Consider the following 17,278-nt stretch of genomic DNA (forward strand, 5'->3'; position numbering starts at 1 on the left):
TGAGTCCTGCGTCGGGCTCCCGGCATGGGCCTGCTTATCCCTCCCCCTGTGTCTCTGCCTCTCTCTCTCTCTATGTCTATCTTGAATAAATAAATCTTAAAAAAAAAAAAAAAAACGGTTACTGGGGGCATCTGGGTGGCTCAACCAGTAAGGTAAGAGCCCAACTCTTGACTTTGGCTCAGGTCATGAGATCAGCCCCATGTCAGGCTCCTCGCTGGGCATGGAGTCTGCTTGAGATTCTCTCTCTCTCTCTCTCTCTCCCCTGCCCCTCCCCCCACTCACGCCTGCGCTTTCTCTCTTAAAAAAAAAAAACTTAAGATAGTAAATTTTGCATTGTGTATTTTAACACAATGTTGAAAAAGAAAAAGGAGAAGGAAACCTATAAGAAATGTTATTTTTAAAAATCCAGGACTTGGGGACATTTATTAATTCTATCACTTTGTTATTACACCAATTTTCTCTCTTTTTTATATATTTTTTTAAGATTTTATTTATTTATTCATGAGAATACACAGAGAGGGGAGAGAGAGAGAGAAAGAGAGAGAGAGAGGCAGAGACAGGCAGAGGGAAAAGCAGGCTCCATGTAGGGAGCCCGGATGTGGGACTCGACCCCGGGTCTCCAGGATCACGCCCTGGGCTGAAGGCGGCGCTAAACCGCTGAGCCACCCGGGCTGTCCACTAATTTTCTCTTACCTTTATTTCTCTTTGCGTCTCTTCTGTGTTTCTTAGCTTTGTTCTATCATTCTTTTTTAAATTTATTGAGTCATGTACTTAATTCACCAATTTTCATTTTCCCTTATTTGTTCATGTAAGTATTTTAAGAAATGACTTTTCCTATAAGAACAGCTTTAGCTGCATCTCATAAGCTCTGGTGTGTAGTACTTACATTATCACTTCAAATCGTTCTCCAGAAAGCCCTCTTCTGCATTCCTGTAAAATACAGTGTGCCCACTCGGGCACTTCTTTACATTATACAGTTTGGGCACCATGCTGTACGATATAAAAATACTGTAAGCTGCATACGTACTTTTAAATTTTCTAATAGCAACATTAAAACACACTAAAAGAAACAGCTGAAATGAATTTTAGTATTTTATTTAACCCAATTATGACCAAAATATTACCATTTCCATGCATGATCAATGTAAGACCATTATTAATGAGATTATACAATATTTTTCTGTATCCAGCTTTCAAAATCTGGTGTGTATCTTACACCGGCAGTATATCTTAATTTGCACTGGCCACACTTTTTGTTTTGCTTAAAGATTTTATTTATTTATTCACGAGAGACATGGAGAGAGAGAGGCAGAGACATAGGCAGCGGAAGCAGACTCTCTGCAGGAGCCTGATGCAGGACTCGATCCCAGGACCCCGGGATCATGACCTGAGCCAAAAGCAGATGCACAACTGCTGAGCCACCCAGGCATCCCTGCACTGACCACACTTTTGGTGCTTAATAACCATCTGCCTAGTGCAGAGCTAGTATCTATTTCCAGGTCTCTCTGCCCACTTCTTAGCTCCCAGCCTGGAAGCTACCTGAGGGCAGGCACTGTGTTTTACACGTTGTATCCACGCTGCCTCTCCTAGTATGAGTCCTCCACTCCCCCATGCTTACCGAGTTGAAGACCCAGTTATCCACCCACTAGCCATCACTACCATTCACCTATCCATCAGCTGTTCACCGTCTACCTTCCATGTGCTACAGTCTGGGCCTGTTGCTACCCACTGTGGGCAAAGGAGAATTTCCTTGTATCTCTCAGAAGGAACATGTCTGTTTCAGCCTCAGACATTCTTACTGGAACAATTCTTAGGAGCCCCAAGAAGACGGGCCGACTCCAGGGTGGAGCTGCAAAAGACAGCTGAGCACAGCTGTTGTCCCTAAAGAGCAGACAAGGGCAAAGCTGGCACATAAGGGTACCACAAAAGTCACCCAAATACCCAAAACAGTGTTCTGAATGAAGACAATTAAAAAGAATGGCAAAAGGCCAGTGGCAGGGCAGCCCGGGTGGCTCCGCGGTTTAGCGCCGCCTTCAGTCCAGGGCGTGATCCTGGAGACCAGGGATCGAGTCCCATGTCGGGCTCCCTGCATGGAGCCTGCTTCTGCCTCTCTCTCTCTCCCTCTCCCATGAATAAATAAAATCTTTAAAAAAAAAAAAATAAGGCCAGTGGTGGCCAGTTGCCTACTTAATATCCAGGTAGCCATCCTTTATAAGAGAAACCTGACGTCTCAGGTGGCAGTGAGCCCCGCTAAAAAACTCTATTTCTCAGCCTCCTCTGCATCTAGGAATGCCAGGTGACATGATTCTAGTTTGTGAGCCGTACAACTAAGGGTTTTACACATCAAGGGAAAGCCTCTCCCCCCTCTATCACCCTTTTCTTTCTCTTCCTGCCTGGAACTCACTCAAGACGCCCGGAGTAGCAGTAGCTTTCTTGTGACCATGAAGACCAAAGCTACGTGTGAAGGATGGCAGGACAGAAATATGGAAGGGGCTAAGTCCTTGATAATATCCCGGAGCTGCCACACCACGGCCTGGGAATGACAAAAGCCAGACTTCTTGCTACGTGAAAAGAAGAAAATTGAAGAGGAAAACAAGCTCTTCCTGCTTAAGTGACTGTTCCCTTGGCCGTTACTTGCAGCTGGATGCAGTCGCTGCCTGCTATCAGGCCAGGGCACAGCCTCTCATTCACTCAGCCGCCGTGGCTTGAGGGCCTGCTCTGAGCCAGGCATGCGTCGTGAGGCTGTAGATGGATGGCTGGTGCGCGGATGCAGAGGCCTGCATTCATCAGAATTGTCATTTGTGAATAAAGAAACCAACGTAAACTGGCCTAAGCGGGGCGGGGGAAGGGGGGTAATATCTTGACTAGTGTAACTGGAAAGTGATTCAAGTAACACTACAGAATTTGGTCTTCTTCCAGGGTCCTGTGCTGGCAGCTGCACCTGCTTCTGTCCTCTGTGCCAGGCAGCCTCAACGGAAGGGGTTGCTGCGAGAGCCCCAGAATTCTGGCTCACGGGACCAAATGGCAAACCTCAAATACGTGTGGGGATGCCATTCCGCGTAGCCATGTGCCCACACAGGCGGGACGCAGCTTACGGGCAGGCCCGCCACATGTTGTTTGAGCTGACTTCCCCCATCTGAGTAGGGGCTGGGGGACTGCTTTGCCCTGGATGGAGGAGTCTCCCAGGACACGGAACTTTCCATTTTAAAATGGACAATCCTAGGCAAACCTCTTCGGCATATGACCCTGATAATGAATGTCATTCTTCTTAGATCAGTAAAATCACACCAGCATTTTAAAGAGAACTGAAAGGCACTTTCCTGAAGAATGATGAGAGCACCTCCTCCCTAATGCTAGTCAGGTTCCTGACACGGGGAGGATGCGGTGCTGCTGGGCCACTGGCTGATACAACTGCTCAGAGGACAGCCACCCCCAGACCTGGATGAATCAATGCAGGGTAACCCCACCCTGTGCAGATTTTCCAGACTGTCACCCACAAGAGAAGAGCCTCATCTGCAAACCATCCCCCAGACACCCCACCATCAAAAGTCTCTTGGGTTGGTTTGTCCCACCTTCAGAAGGTCACTGCTTTGGCTGACCGGCTCCCCAGTCCCCGCGGTTGTCTCAAGCGTGGCAGGTCGTCCAGGAGCAAGAGATCTCCGTGTCGATGAGCTTGTCGGGCCCCGCTGCACGCCTGGCTCAGGTCCGTCTGCCAGGATGCCGCAAGGCTAGGTGGGCAGCTTCCGGCCGGGGCTTCCTCAGTCTGCTCACCCGGGTCAGCGACACCAGCTCCCCGGGACTCTGCTCTGACACAAGCCCCCAGTCCTTGTGCGAAGGCACAGTGCAACCAGGTCCCAGCTTCCTGGAGACACCTTGTCCCTTGCCCATGCTTCTTGGTCTGTGGGACTTGGCGGTCACGTTTGCTAAAATCTGCAGGGCAATTCGCATCTGCCACCAGGTTGAGAACCACGCAGTTACCACATGCTGCTCCTTAGGTGTGACGGGGAGGTGGGCGGCAGGGAGGCGCCAGGTGCTTGGCTTGTGTCAAGTTTCCCACCTGTCAGCCTTCTGAGGTACGTCTCAGCCACACCATGAAGAGTACAAAGGAACCGAGGGCCCTGGGTCCCCGGCTTCTCTCCTGCACTGTCCTCCACACGTCCAGCAGCGTGCAGGTGACCCAACCGTCGTCATCCCCCTCTGAGGGAGGCAAGGCTTACTGCGCCCGTTTTAGACATGGGGAGAGTTTCCCTACCACCAGCCAGAGCTGGGTGAACTCGGGTGTCACACACCTGTCCTGAGACCCTCCAGGGGTCTGCTTTAGGGAAGACCAAGGCAGTTGTGTGAACTTGCTATTACTTCCCGGGGGGAGGCAAGAGGAAGCTGACACACAGGGCAGCTCTGGTGGTGGGGCCGGCTTGTGATGTGACCACATCTGTCCTTTAGGCACCTCCCCCCAACCCTCTGGCTCATCCCCACGTTTTCCTGCAAACATGTTTACAAAGAATTAGAGGCAGAGAGAGCCCTAAAGCAAGACCCACTCCCACGATCGCGCGCCCAGTGACAGCGCCCAGACCCCGGTGGCCCCTCTGTCCTGAGCGGGCCGCGGGCCGGGCCGTGGCCAGGGCAGCCCTGGTCCGTGTGAGTGGGTCGTGCCCCAGCCTGCCAGGTGCGCGGGGCGCGGGGCACAGGGGACGGTTCCTGCCCCGCCCCGCCCCGCCCCGCCCCGCCCCGCGGCCCGCGCACCTTCGGCCTCAGCCCGGCCCGGCCCTCCCGACGGGGAGGGGCCCTAGTCCTCCTTGGGCTTGCGGGGCTGCCTCCGGCCCAGTTTATACTCAATGTAGGTGCCGAGGCAGGACCAGAGGAGGAAGCGCGCCAGCAGGACGGCGACCAGCAGCGCCAGGAGCGGGTCGGGGCCCATGCGGGCGGGGGCCGGGGCCGGGGCCGGGGCCGGGGTGCAGAGGGCTGGGCCGCGGGGTCGGGGCTCCGGGCGTCCAGCCCCCCCCCCCCGACAGCCCCCGGCCCCGCGCTCCGATCCCGGGCCTCCCCGGCGGGCGAGCCTAGCGGCCTCCGCGGCCCAGAGCCCCGGGCGCCATCCCCGCCGCGCGCCGCCCCGGGCCGACAATGGGCGCTTTGTGGAGGCCGAGCCGAGCCCGCGAGCGCCCCCCGCCGCCCCCGCCGCCCCCGCCGCCCCCGCTGACGTCACCCCGCGGCCCCGCGGCAGCTGCGGGGCGAGGCGGCCCCTTGCCCGGCGCTTCCAGCCGCCCACGCCCGCGCTTCCGGCGCGCACACAATCGGGCCCTGTCTCGGCCCAATTAGCTGCCGCGCGGCGGGGGCGGCGGGGGACGGGGCCGCCCCTTCACCCCCCCGCGCCCCCTCCCCCGGCGCCCCTCCCCCCGCGCCCCTCCCCCCACCGGCGCCCCTCCCCCCGCGCCCCTCCCCCCACCGGCGCCCCCTGCCCTCGCCGCGACCCCGGGCCTCAGGCCGGGCTCAGCCCCCGGGCGGGAGGGCGAGGCCGGCGGCGCGGGCGCAGGCGTGGGGTCCGGTGGCGGTGGCGGTGGCGGTGGCGGTGGCGGTGGCGGAGCGGCCTCCTGCGCTGGGAGCAGACGACGTCCCGGGAAGGGCCCCCCCCACCCCCCCCCCCCCGCCTCCGCAGGGACAGCCTGCGCCCCTGTCCGCGGGCCCCGCGCACCCACCCCCACGCACACGCGCAGGCCCGTCCGCGGCCGCTCCTGCCCCTCCTCCGGCCTCTCCCAGCCAAGCCTTCCAGGAGAAGAGACACTTGGGTCACCTCCCCCCACTCCCACTCTACGGCCTCATGACACAGAGCACCTGCCCCGAATGCAACCCACGACAAAATGACGAGCGAGCCCCAGTCGGAGCTCAAGGGGCCCCACCAGGAAGAGCCGAGGTCCCTGAACTCCCGGTCCTGGGATCCAAGCACATTCTCACCTGGGTAATGGTCCACCCGCAGGTACCTCCTCCTCAGAGAGATGGCTCAGGGGCCACCTGAAGCCAGTTCCTGAATTTTTTCTTTACCTACAAAATGAGAATGTGCTCCTTAGCCTTTCCAGAAGGTTCTACCTAAGGACCAAATGCAATGGCTTTGACCAGGAGCACAACCCAAGATGGGCAGTGGAGTAGGATGGCAGCACTCGAGTGTGGTTCTCATCATGATAATCCCAGTGAACGTGCACCGGGCACTCACCGTGGGCCAGTCCCACCCACCATGAGCCCCAGTGGCATCCCCCCCTCTGTGCTGACCCCTGCAAGCTCAGCCATCACCCAGACTGACAGTGCACTGTGCCCTTCTTTGCGGTCTGGGTGGCAGATGCCTTTTTCTGCCTCTGTCCATGGAGCAAGCCACCAGCCAGTGGATCTGGCCAGGTGACCCAGCACATTTGCTGACCAGGACTCTCTCGGGGGACACTAAGCTCTGGGCTTATATGCCTCATGCAGAGTATATGAGATCATGAAGTGATCTTCAAACTTACGTGAAAACTTAATGGGAGCCCGATGTGGAGGCAGCAATCACATAGAGTATTCTAGAACGGGCAACCCCTTGATAAAGACTTCCAGAGTGTTGCAGAGAAGTCCTCAGTGGTATACGGAGTCGCCTTCCTGGACGCACCCATCTGCACATGGAACAAAGTCCCAGGAGAAAGCTGCCACGAACTTAAGGAGAGAAAAGAGGCTGGATCCTGAGCGGGGCACTTTGCTTACCTGCGTGGCCAGCATCTCTGGGTGGGCACCCCAGGAGAGCCAGAGGGGCAAGTGCATGCCAGGCAGAGCCCCGTCCTCTGCCTCCTGCTCCAAAGCTCCCAACCTGGCAGATGGCAACGAGGTGGCCTTGGGTAAATCTCTCTGTTTGCCAAGCACACCATGGGACACACAAAGTCAACAGCACCCTGGTCACATGGCATCCACACACCCAGACTCCTTAGGATCACAGAGGCCTCCTCGTTCCAGCACAGATGTCCTCAGGCCCCGGAGTCAGCACGCCCTTCAGGAGAGGAAGCAGATGCCCCATCCCCTGGACAGGGTCACGGCTGTGCCCAGCACTGACTTCTCCTGAGAAGGGTCTACCTGACTTGCAGGTGCAGCAGACCTTAGATGGGTAAGGTGGCCATTGCCCACAAGGAGAAAATAATTCGGTGATGAGACAGTACAGCAGGCAGGCCACGCAGTGCAGGTGTCACTCAGTTCCCACCGTCCCTCGGGAAGCAGACACTGCGTGCTCCCTGTTCTAGTCATTTTGTAATTTGCAGCGATGATGGGTTTGGAGCATGGCCAGGGCTGCATCCTGACCCCTGGGACCCTCTACCCATCTCTGTGCTCCCGATCCCAGACTTCAATGTCCATTTGCTCCCAACATAAGTCTCCTCCAGGGGACATGCTTGGCTGTGGGGGCTGCGCAGCTCTGAATTGGGGAGCACTTAGGGGGACCTTCATGCCCAGGACCAACTGGGCTGGGTGGGGGTGAATGCCCAGCTCCCCTGACAGTCAGTGCAAACTCAAAGGCCAAAAGTAGGCCCCATAATTCTGCTCAGGATCACCATGGACTTGAGACCATGCCCAAAGTCATACCTCTTCTCGGCTTCTCCCTTTTTTCCTGCCCTCCCCACCAAACTCATATTTCTCCCAGTGCACCACCTCTTAAAGCACCTGCCCCAAATGCAACCCCTGACAAAGATGACGAGTATCCCCATCAAAGCGAGTCAGAGTTTTCCACAATGGACAGAGCTGTGCAGGGGGAGGCTCCAGCCCGGGACCATCGAAGACAGTGAGGTGAGGACAAATCTATAGCAAAGAGCCTAACGGTCTTCCTACACCCCAGTGGTCTACCATTGAAGCAACATCGGGCAAGTCCTCTCTCACTGTTCCTTAAGAGAATGCCAGGTGACCCCTTCCTCAGGGGAGGCCAGAGGAGGAGGGCTGGGGATGGAGGCACTGCCCAGCACCCACCCAGGACCAGCTGTCACTGTGGGTGACAGCACCAGAACCAGCCCCGAGAGCCTCATTTGAGTTGCTGGGTGTCATGCAGTGTTCCGCAATAGCCCCTTCGCATGTCTGCCAGCAAGGCCAGGGAAATAAATCACTGCCAAAGGCCACAGGATCCGGTGGACTTCAGGGACCCCAGGGCAGGAGTCAGTGAGTGAAGATAGGTCCTCTCACCCAGGATCCATACAACATATCACCCTGGTTTTGTTTGGTTGGTTGATTTTGTTTTTTACTTTCATCATGGCACTGATGTCTCTGAAATCCTCTATCTTTGTCCAGCATGTGAGCTCTGGCCACATCCTCAGGAACTTAGCTCAGCTCCCAGCACCTAAAAGGCACTTGGTGGGAAGGGACTCAAGACCCCAAAGTAAAAGAAGCACCCGTTTCCGTTAGACCTGTTCTGGCCAAATTATAAGACCACCGGCCACATCTGTGCTACAAGTGAGGCATGCAAAGGCGTCGGAGGCTTATTGAAAATCATCATTATTTTTTCTTTTTCTGTAAGCAGACATGCTCGCTATACCAAAAAATAAGCAAACATTACAGAAAACATATGAATTAAGGGAGAATGAATGTCAACTCCTATTTCTGCCTAGAAAGGCACAAGTTGCTGGAGAAACGAGGAGCCGTGTAGACCGGCGGTCGGCCCCCTAGGAAGGTTTGTGGCTGAATCACCTCGTCCCCTGAGAAGATTGCATGTGAAAAATGCAGCCGGCGTGGGGACCCGTGAAGTCAACGGAACGAGCATTTCAAACTCGGTTTCTACTAAAATGCTCCGTGCTCACAGACGGGCGAAAATTAATTTTCTTTCTTCCTCCCCACAAAAGCAGATTAAAATCCCAAACAGTGGGATGAGTGGGTAAAAGTGGAGAGCTTCCTCCCTGAGGGAGACCCCCGCGCGGTCGGCTTCTCCCCGACAAGGGCCGGCCCCAGCCATCTGAAACGTCGCGCTGCAAGCTTAAAGCCGGACCCCGGAGAATGCACTTGAGAAAAATTATACCGCTGCCCTTCCAACAGTTGAAAGCTGGTATGTAACTTTGCTCGAGGTGATCAAACAGCTAGTCAAGGACGCTGTCAGGAACAGAATGAAATTCCAAATAAATTAGCCATGTCCGAGAAGCCAATACAACACCGGATTAAGGCACACAAAGAAAACACAATTTATTCAGCCTACCTTGTCAGAATTCTTAATAACCTTGCTCCCTGTTTCTCACCTCGGGCTGAGCCCTCGGAGGCAGGGGGACAAAGCGAGCCCCACTCGGGACGTGGGGCTACACATGTGTGCATGCACGGCGGGGGCCTACGGTGTAGGTGAGCATTGCGTGTTCATAAAATTGTGGTTTTACGCACGTTGCGGCGGAGTCCATACGTGCCATGTAGAGGAGGCGAGCTGTCGCCAAGCCCGGGAAGCATATGCGGCTCGCTCACGTCTGAATGAGAGAGTTCATACATTAGAATACGGGACGTGGGGGCCAAAGGGAGGAATATTAACCATTTCTGCTTAACTCTTTGGGGTGTGGGAGGGAGAGGCGTCTGCTCCGGCGTCGTGGCAGGGGCAGCTTTACTCTGCCATCGTTCCGTGTTTTAAGGGCAACAAGTAGGTGAAGGTAACCAGAGCCCCTTGCAAATACTCGCTGTCCTCTGATACGATTCATTAATATCTTCCACAGTGCTAAAAACAATACCTTTTCTTTCGTTTTTTATCAATGAACCCAGACGGCTTTCACAGGCCCACTAAAGCTCTTTGAAAGAGTTAACCGGCAGAAGTTTTGCGGCTTTGGAGGAGGCACCTTTGAAGGCTCTGTGGGGATGTATCTGCTTTGCCTAAAGACCTCAGAGAGCCAGGGGCCCTTTCTTCTTCACAGGGAGGCGAGGGGGAGGGGGGGCAGAGGGAGGGGGGTTTGCTTTGCAGCACTGAGGCCCTTGCAAAAGATAAAACTGGCAGGAATTTTGAGGGGAACTGGAAGGAAGTGATCCTCCGTTAGTCTGAGACGGAATGTCAAGATGCTTGAGAAATACACAAAATAAAGATTTTCCCAGAAATGGGGGGGGGGGGGGGAGGAGATGACCTAATGGTACTTTTTTTTTTTTAAGATAAAAGAAATGTAGTGAGTGGGGCGGGGGTGTGGGGGGGAGATCTCAGCAGTTTCCCAGGCGTGACTGGGCCTCGATTCTGTTTCTCTTATTTATTTCTAAATTTAAAAAGGAAGGCAGGGGGATCGGGGAAATGCTGGCAAGGCCCTTGGAACGGGCTGCAGAGCGACAGGCAGGAAGACGCTGTGGGCTCTCAGAGCTGGATTGAGCCACAAGAAAGGGCCCTGCTGCCACCAAATGTGTGTCACACAAGAACTGCCTGCCCCTCGGAAATGCCACAACCCCCCCCAAAGGGGCTTGTGTCCGCACGCCTCTTGGAGTCCCCACTGTCACCAGTGGGAGATGGTGTTCAATGATCAGGGGCGGGATAGATAGCTCAGGCTGGCCCAGGCCTGCCCCAGGCGATGGCTCGCTTGTGGAAAACGCAGCGGCACCTGTCCGCAAGCACAGCGCTCTGTCCTCTTCCACCCCCTGCTTCTCCTGCTCGCTGCTTCCCCTGCTGTGCTCGGGTCCACCCCATGACGGTGGCACTCATGGCCACAGCAGCCCAGAGGAGAGGACAGAGTGGGGCAAAGGCTCGCAGATGAGGGGAGAGAAGCGTTCTTCAGAGCTGATAAAAGCCATCCATGCACAGATCCAGACATCCCAGAGTCCACCGTCAGACAAGTCTATTAAAATATACCTAGATTTTGCGTTTAATCAGGTATGTTAAGATGACAGACACAGAGAGCACTGCCTTGAAAGAAGAACATGTTAGTTGTAACTGCCACCTCGCAGAGCCACAGGGACAGGCCCGGGGCCGGTCAGGAGCAGCAGCAGTCATGGTTTCAAGGATCCAAATCAGCAATTATGGAGCATCAGGAATGATTATGGCCCAAGAGAGTATCTTGGAAACGGCCGGAGAAGCAAGGCAGAGCTGAAGTCCAGGTGACAGTGGGACCCTCCGCTGGCCTCCCCACAGCAACAGGGAGGCAGAAAACCATGCCTTTGCGTATCATAGGGGTTAGGAGTAAAACAATCACCTAAAACTGTATGTGTCCAACCACAAACACGTGAATAAGGACGTACGCTAAGGTTTGGGGAGTTTGTCTATGGATGTGTGTGCCTGGTTAAAGGAAACACATATCTTTTTTTTTTTTTTTAAGATTTTATTTATTTATTCATGAGAGACACTGAGAGAGGCAGAGACAGGCAGAGAAGCAAGATCCCCGCAGGGAACCTGATGTGAGACTCAATCCCAGGACTCTGGGATCATGCCCTGAGCCGACCCACTCAACCACTGAGCCACCCAGGCGTCCTAAAGAACACATATCTTTAACTTTGCAAGAAAGATGCTGATTTATTTTCCAAAGTGGTGGCACCAAGTGACACTTGGGACAGCGGTGTGCAGATGCTCTGGCTCCTCTCATCCTCAGCAACGCTGGCTTTCTGATGTTTGTCAATCTGGCAGGTGAGAAACAGTGTCTTAGAGTTTTATTTTTAATCTTCCATGTTGGGTTTCCTCTCCTATGAAGTTAGAGTTTAGGCTTTGGCCAGTGAGCTGCTTCTTACTGATTTATAGGCATTCTTCACTGAATTAACCATGCATCGATATCCTGTGTTCTGAAGCTCTGGCATCTGGGGCCTGGCTGTCCCTAGAGGGACTGCCAGGGTCAGCCCATTCCTAGAGACAGCAAACGGCTCGCCCAGGAGCACGCCTCTCATACACACCAGCCCATACCCCAACTCTATGCTTTATCAGGCCTCCACACTCTGAGCTACTGTCCCCCTGGGGCCTGATCGCTCCAGGGCAGGTGCCACACAACCAGGGACAGCCTCAGTACCCCAGAGCCTGCTGAAATTACTCAAACTAGCGGATCCTCAGCCTGCTTGCCCTGCCCCACCTATTCGTTTCCACAGAAACCTGCAGTAAAGTCCTCGCCCACGTTTTTCTGCGAGCTCCCTTTCTCTCCTGACCGACTCTGGTACTTGCCTGCATGACCCCATGGTGCAGTGGGCTCCTGCCTCCTGATCCATTGACCTTGCTGTACCTTAATAATAGTAAAACTTGTATCAAAACATCCATCCTCTTCATACTAATTCTTTGTCCATTCTACATGTTACATCTCCTCAGTCCACAGGTGGTCTTTTCATGCCTTCTGTGGCATTTTGAGAAACATGAGTTGTAAACACAAATGCAATCAAATGTATCAGCTACAGCAAAGACCCCACCAAGGACAGAAAGCCAAGGGAAATCACACAGACACCTGTTAAAGCTTCTCTCAGAGGTGACATCCCTGCAGCTGCTCATGCATCACTGGCCAAAAACAAGTCGCATGTTTGGGGTCACCACAAATGCAATGGCGCGGTCACTCCCACAGGTGGGTCATACATGGACGTGTCTGTCGGAGCAGAGAGGAGCGAGACTCTCCTGTCGGCTTTGAAGAAGTGAGCTGCCATGTTGTCAGAGGAGGGCCCACATGGCTAGAGCCTGAGGGTGGCCCCTAGAAGCCAAGAGCAAGAGTGGCCCCTTGGCCCGACAGCCAGTGGGAAGACGGGGAAACTCAGTCCTACTGTTGCAAAGAAGTGAATCCTGTCAAGAACCATGAGCGTGGAAGTGGATTCCTCCCCAGAGCCTCCCAGTAAGACCTTCACGCTGGGCTCTTGTGAGATCCTGAGCAGAGAACTGTCAAGCCCACCCGGACTTCTGCCCTAACGAACTGTGACCTAATCAACGGGTATTGCTTTAAGCTGCTGTGTTAGTGGTGATTTGTTACTCAGTGTGGGTAACAGATACAGATCTGGGTGGAGAGTTGCCATCTGACCGCGTGCCTTGAGGTACTTAGGCCCCAGAATATTTGGTGGAGAACACTGATGCCCACCACAGACCCCCTACCTCACGCCTCACACAGAAATCGACTCCAGGTCGTTGAACCATTCAACGCAAAAGGCAAAACCGTAAAACGTTCAAAGGACAGACATCGACATGGCCTCAGGGCAGCGCCGGCGTCTTAACAACACACAAAAGTACCAACTATGAAAGAAAAGATTGATCAGTTCACTTTTAGGCAAATAAAAATTAAGATGTTTGCCACGAAGATTCGGCCTGTAAAGACATCTCAAAAAATATATTTCAGGCCAAAGAGAAATAACCCCAGAAGGAAAAGGCAAGATGCAAGAGAAATCATGAGCCATGGGAGCCATTGGGGAACATTTGGGTAAATATAAACAAACACTGACCGCATAAAACAAGAAAAATCATGTCTAAGTTGGGGAGGTTAAAATTAGAAATAAAATACATGACACAGTTGCCCATCAGTCATCAGTCAGAGGGGAGGTGACATATTCTAAAGCCTCCCATCACTGGAAGGGGAATAAAATATGAATTAACTTAGGCGTGTAAAAGTTGATGACGCCTGGTAAAAGCCTCTGGAGTCACCATGGAAAGAACAGAGATTACCTGAGGTCCAGGGTGGTAGAGGGGGAGAGATTCAAATGAGAAGGAAAATACACAATCTGAAAGGAAGTTACAAAAAGAACAGACAGGTCGCGTGGCAAACTCGAAATAAAGGGCAGAGATAAAGCCTGCTGCCCCACAACTGTGCAGAAAGGAACAGTGACTCTGATCTTGACCTTGAGGAAGGACACCGTGCTGACCCCTACACGGCTCTCATGGGCTGTCTCCTCCTCGACCTTCAGGTTTTGGCTTTAATTCCACCTTCTGAGAGAGGCCTCTGCCAACCTCCCTGTCCAGGACTGGTCCTCAAGCTCCCCTTCTTCTTTGAGGCTGAGGGATAGTCTGCCCTCATTATGCATGGGTGCCGTATTTGCAAATTCGCCTTCTCGCTAAAACTCCCCAAATCAGTCCTTGTCGCCCCTTCGTGATCGCTTGCACAGCGCCAGAGCATTCGATGCACACATTCCCAGCCCAGGGCAAACAAAGCTCAGCGCTTTGCAGATGGTCTTGCATTTATTCCTGGGGCAGGTGGGGTGGGGGGGCGGTGGGGAGGAGGGGGGCAGGCAGGTCTTTCTAACAAACCACAGCACAGGGAAGTGTGTCTGACCCCACTACGGGGTCTCCAAGCCCTTTCACTGGTTTCTGCTCTGTCAGCTTGTCCAAAGATGGTTTTAATGTTACCTAAAGTTTTCTCCTAAGTCGATCTTCACAAATGCCTGTTCTGCCCCTGTGTGACCTTGATGGAGCCTGACCCAAGTCCCTGGCTCCTTGACCCGAGGCCGCCGTATCAGCTGAGCTGAGCCGCTGCCCTTGGAGGAAGCGCCCTTCCTCACCTTCTGGCCCGGCCCATGGGCTTGGACACCAGCTAATCTCAGTCCCGTGTGCAGGGGACACCCCACAGATCCCGGAGGCCAGTCCTGCCATCACATACCCATCCCTTGCCCAGAATGCATGTGGCACTGTGGGGGATGCGGCCTGAAGCCCGCCGGTGTAGAAGAGTGCAGATGTGCCCAGAACCCCCTCTGAGACAAGAGTCCACGCCGTTGTTGGGAAATCCGGCCATCACTGACAAGCACCCCTGCCAAGAGGGATTTTGCTTCCTCACCCCTCCTGCCACCCCCCCAGGAGCCCCCACCTCATTTCCGACATTCTCACCAGGTGATCTGAAATGACACTAAGCCTGGATGATGCATCTAATGTTTCCAGGGAACCGGCCCGCCAACGTGCTTCTCTGTGGCCACAGGTGCGGGGCTTTGGGGGCGCCCCAGCCAGGCCGCATTACGTCAGGCCCAGAGCATGGTCGCCCCTCCATCAGGCACAATGGGAAGTCTATGAAGCCCAGGGTGCTTCTGGCTCCTGAAATTTCTTTGGTTTTTGATTTTTGTTTTTTGTTTTTTGTTTTTTTTTATTCTGAGCTTTGTTTCTGGAGCAGGAGGGGCAGTAGGAGGAGCCCCAAAGGAAGCCTGGGATTAAGATAACCCTCGCAAGGGCAGCCTGTCTCCCCTGTAATATTTCCTGCTGAGCAAATGTCTGGGGTTTGACAGGGCTCCCCTTGGACACACGTCAGCCCCAAAACTCCTGAAGTCCAGTGTCCATCTGGGTGCTGGGACTGAGGAAGGTGACAAGCCACAGGCCACTGGGCACTGCTGTTCCCCCCCAAGGCAGCGGGAAGAGGGGGCATCAGCTACAGGTGGGGAGAGTGTCGAGCAGCAGCAGGCCCCTGTTCCTGGCCACCTCTTGGAAGGATGTGCTGGACGGAGCCCATCTGAGGGGTGACTGCAGCAGAGCAAGTGGTGGGACCAGGGGGAGCACTTCCCCATCCCCTCGGCCCTCCCACACCACACTGAGAACCGCTGGCTCATCCGGCTGGGCCCCAGGCTGTGGTCCTCCGCTGGGCTTGTCTGGGAAGCCCCACATGGCACAGAGCAACCCATACTGCCTCTGCTCTTTAAATGACCACCAAGCACCTCCAGCTCTTCTTCCTGCAGTCAACCCTTGCAACCCCGACATTCTGCAGAGGGAGAAACTGAGGCAGCCCCCTCAAAGACCCCACAACGACCAGAGGTGCCACATGGGGAACGCAGGTCTTTGGGGCACTGTCCCACAGGATCCAGCCCAAACCCCTGCCTGGCCGTCGAGGTCCCCCCACCTCATCCCTTTCATGCACATCACTCACACGAACCAGGCTGTTCTCCTTCCTACCCAGACACACCGCCCTCACTCACAGTCCTCCCACCTGGATGCCTCTCCTGCTGGTTGTAGCCAGTTCCCGAGATGCACCCCCAACCCCTCCACCATGATCCTCACCTCCCGAGCTCACGCCTCTCCCACTCCTCACAGGACCAACGTGGGAGCCCACAGGGCACTGCAGAAATGTGTCTGTGGGGGTCCATGCAGGGCCCTAAAAGACACCGTGGCTTCCTTTGGGGTGGCTCACCGTGGTGAGCCCGGCCACTTGCATCGAGGACGCTCACCCAGGGGTGGCGAGGTGCTGAGTGAGGCTCTCCAAACCCGAGGAGCTGCCCCGGGGACACATCCTCCACAGACACCGACTGCTGCCTGCGGAGAGATTCTGAGCCACGGCCACCCAGCTAAGCCCCTCCCATGCCTGGGCCACAGACTGAGAGACAGTGTTTATGGTTGCTTTAAGCCCTTAATTCTTAGGGAAATTTGTTGTGCAGTGAGAGATAACTGAGCCCTCTGCTTTCCGGAGGCCTTACCTCCGAGCCAGGGTCAAGCTCACCTTCCTTCCCATTCCCAAGAAGCCTGTCCTGGCGCTCAGGGCATGGATCGTGCCCTCCCCTGGGCTCTGCTCCGTAAACCAAGAGTGAGTCGCTGGTCTCTCTGGGCCCGCATATCCCTCCTCTGTCAGCTGGGGTGACCTTGCCCATCAAGGGACATTCGGTGACATCTGAACACATGGACTTGAGGGTTGGTGGCTGACAGCCAGTGGGTGGAGGCCATAGGGATGCTGCTCAACATGCCACACACAGGACATGATTCACCCAAAACTAGTGCTGCAGGGGAGGGACCTTGACTGAGAATTTGGTGAGACTGCCCACGGAGAGGCTGCAGCACTAAGCCTGCCATGTGGACAGCCTGTGACAGGAGGGTCCCCTTCTCTTCTCCTTTCTGGGGCTCCCGCAGGATCTAGGACCCTCAAGCCCTCTGGGCTCCCAGAAGTTGGGCCAGCTGATGCAGGCAGAGCTTGCCTGTCCCTCAGGAGCCGGGGAAGGGACCCATTGCCCCTGGACCCAATGCCAGGTCACAGAGCAGGAATAAACCGACTGGGCCCCTCCTTACCAGCCTGCTGCCCAGAGTTCATAGGGAAACCAATAGGAGTCTGGCCTCTCCTCTGCCAGGTTGGGCCACCCTCCTCTGCCACTGCCACCCTAGCCTTCCTGGCCTCCCCAGCTGATGAGTATGGTCTTCCCTCAGGAGCTGGGTGGCCCCTTGCATGTGTCCTCTGTCTCCAGGTGCCAGTCCCACCAGAACGACTCTGGTTTTGAAACGTTTGGGTTGAAGAGGGGAGCAACGAGGGCACACGTGAGGAGTGTTCCAGCTCAAATCCAGAAGGTCCAACTCTGGTGCTTTGTGTGATTCTAAGCCTGGAAAACAAAACAGGGCGACAAACTTGCTTTTGCTGCCAAGAGTTCACTGTGAGCATCAGGTCTCAGCAGGAGTCCTACCCTTGACCTGAGGCCAAGAGCCTACTCTGACTGAGAGCCTGCCTCCCTGCCCCTGTCCCTA

General features: G+C 54.9%; 1 protein-coding gene and 1 long non-coding RNA gene across 2 annotated transcripts; both read right to left on the reverse strand.

Moving 5' to 3' along the window:
• Positions 1–1,079: 1,079 nt before the first annotated feature.
• SMIM38 (small integral membrane protein 38) lies at positions 1,080–5,126 on the reverse strand. Its single transcript, XM_049096622.1, has one exon. It carries the CDS (start codon positions 4,916–4,918, stop codon positions 4,787–4,789), a length of 132 nt encoding a protein of 43 aa, XP_048952579.1. The 5' UTR covers positions 4,919–5,126; the 3' UTR covers positions 1,080–4,786.
• Positions 5,127–5,651: 525 nt separating this feature from the next.
• LOC112663572 (uncharacterized) lies at positions 5,652–6,877 on the reverse strand. The gene is made up of 3 exons (XR_003139332.3): positions 6,721–6,877; positions 6,492–6,632; positions 5,652–6,036 (listed from the first exon to the last, which is right to left on the reverse strand). It is a non-coding gene; the product is annotated as an uncharacterized LOC112663572 (long non-coding RNA).
• Positions 6,878–17,278: the final 10,401 nt, after the last annotated feature.

This window comes from Canis lupus, chromosome 18 (genome assembly GCF_003254725.2).
Source record: "Canis lupus dingo isolate Sandy chromosome 18, ASM325472v2, whole genome shotgun sequence".
Classification (NCBI taxonomy): domain Eukaryota; kingdom Metazoa; phylum Chordata; class Mammalia; order Carnivora; family Canidae; genus Canis; species Canis lupus.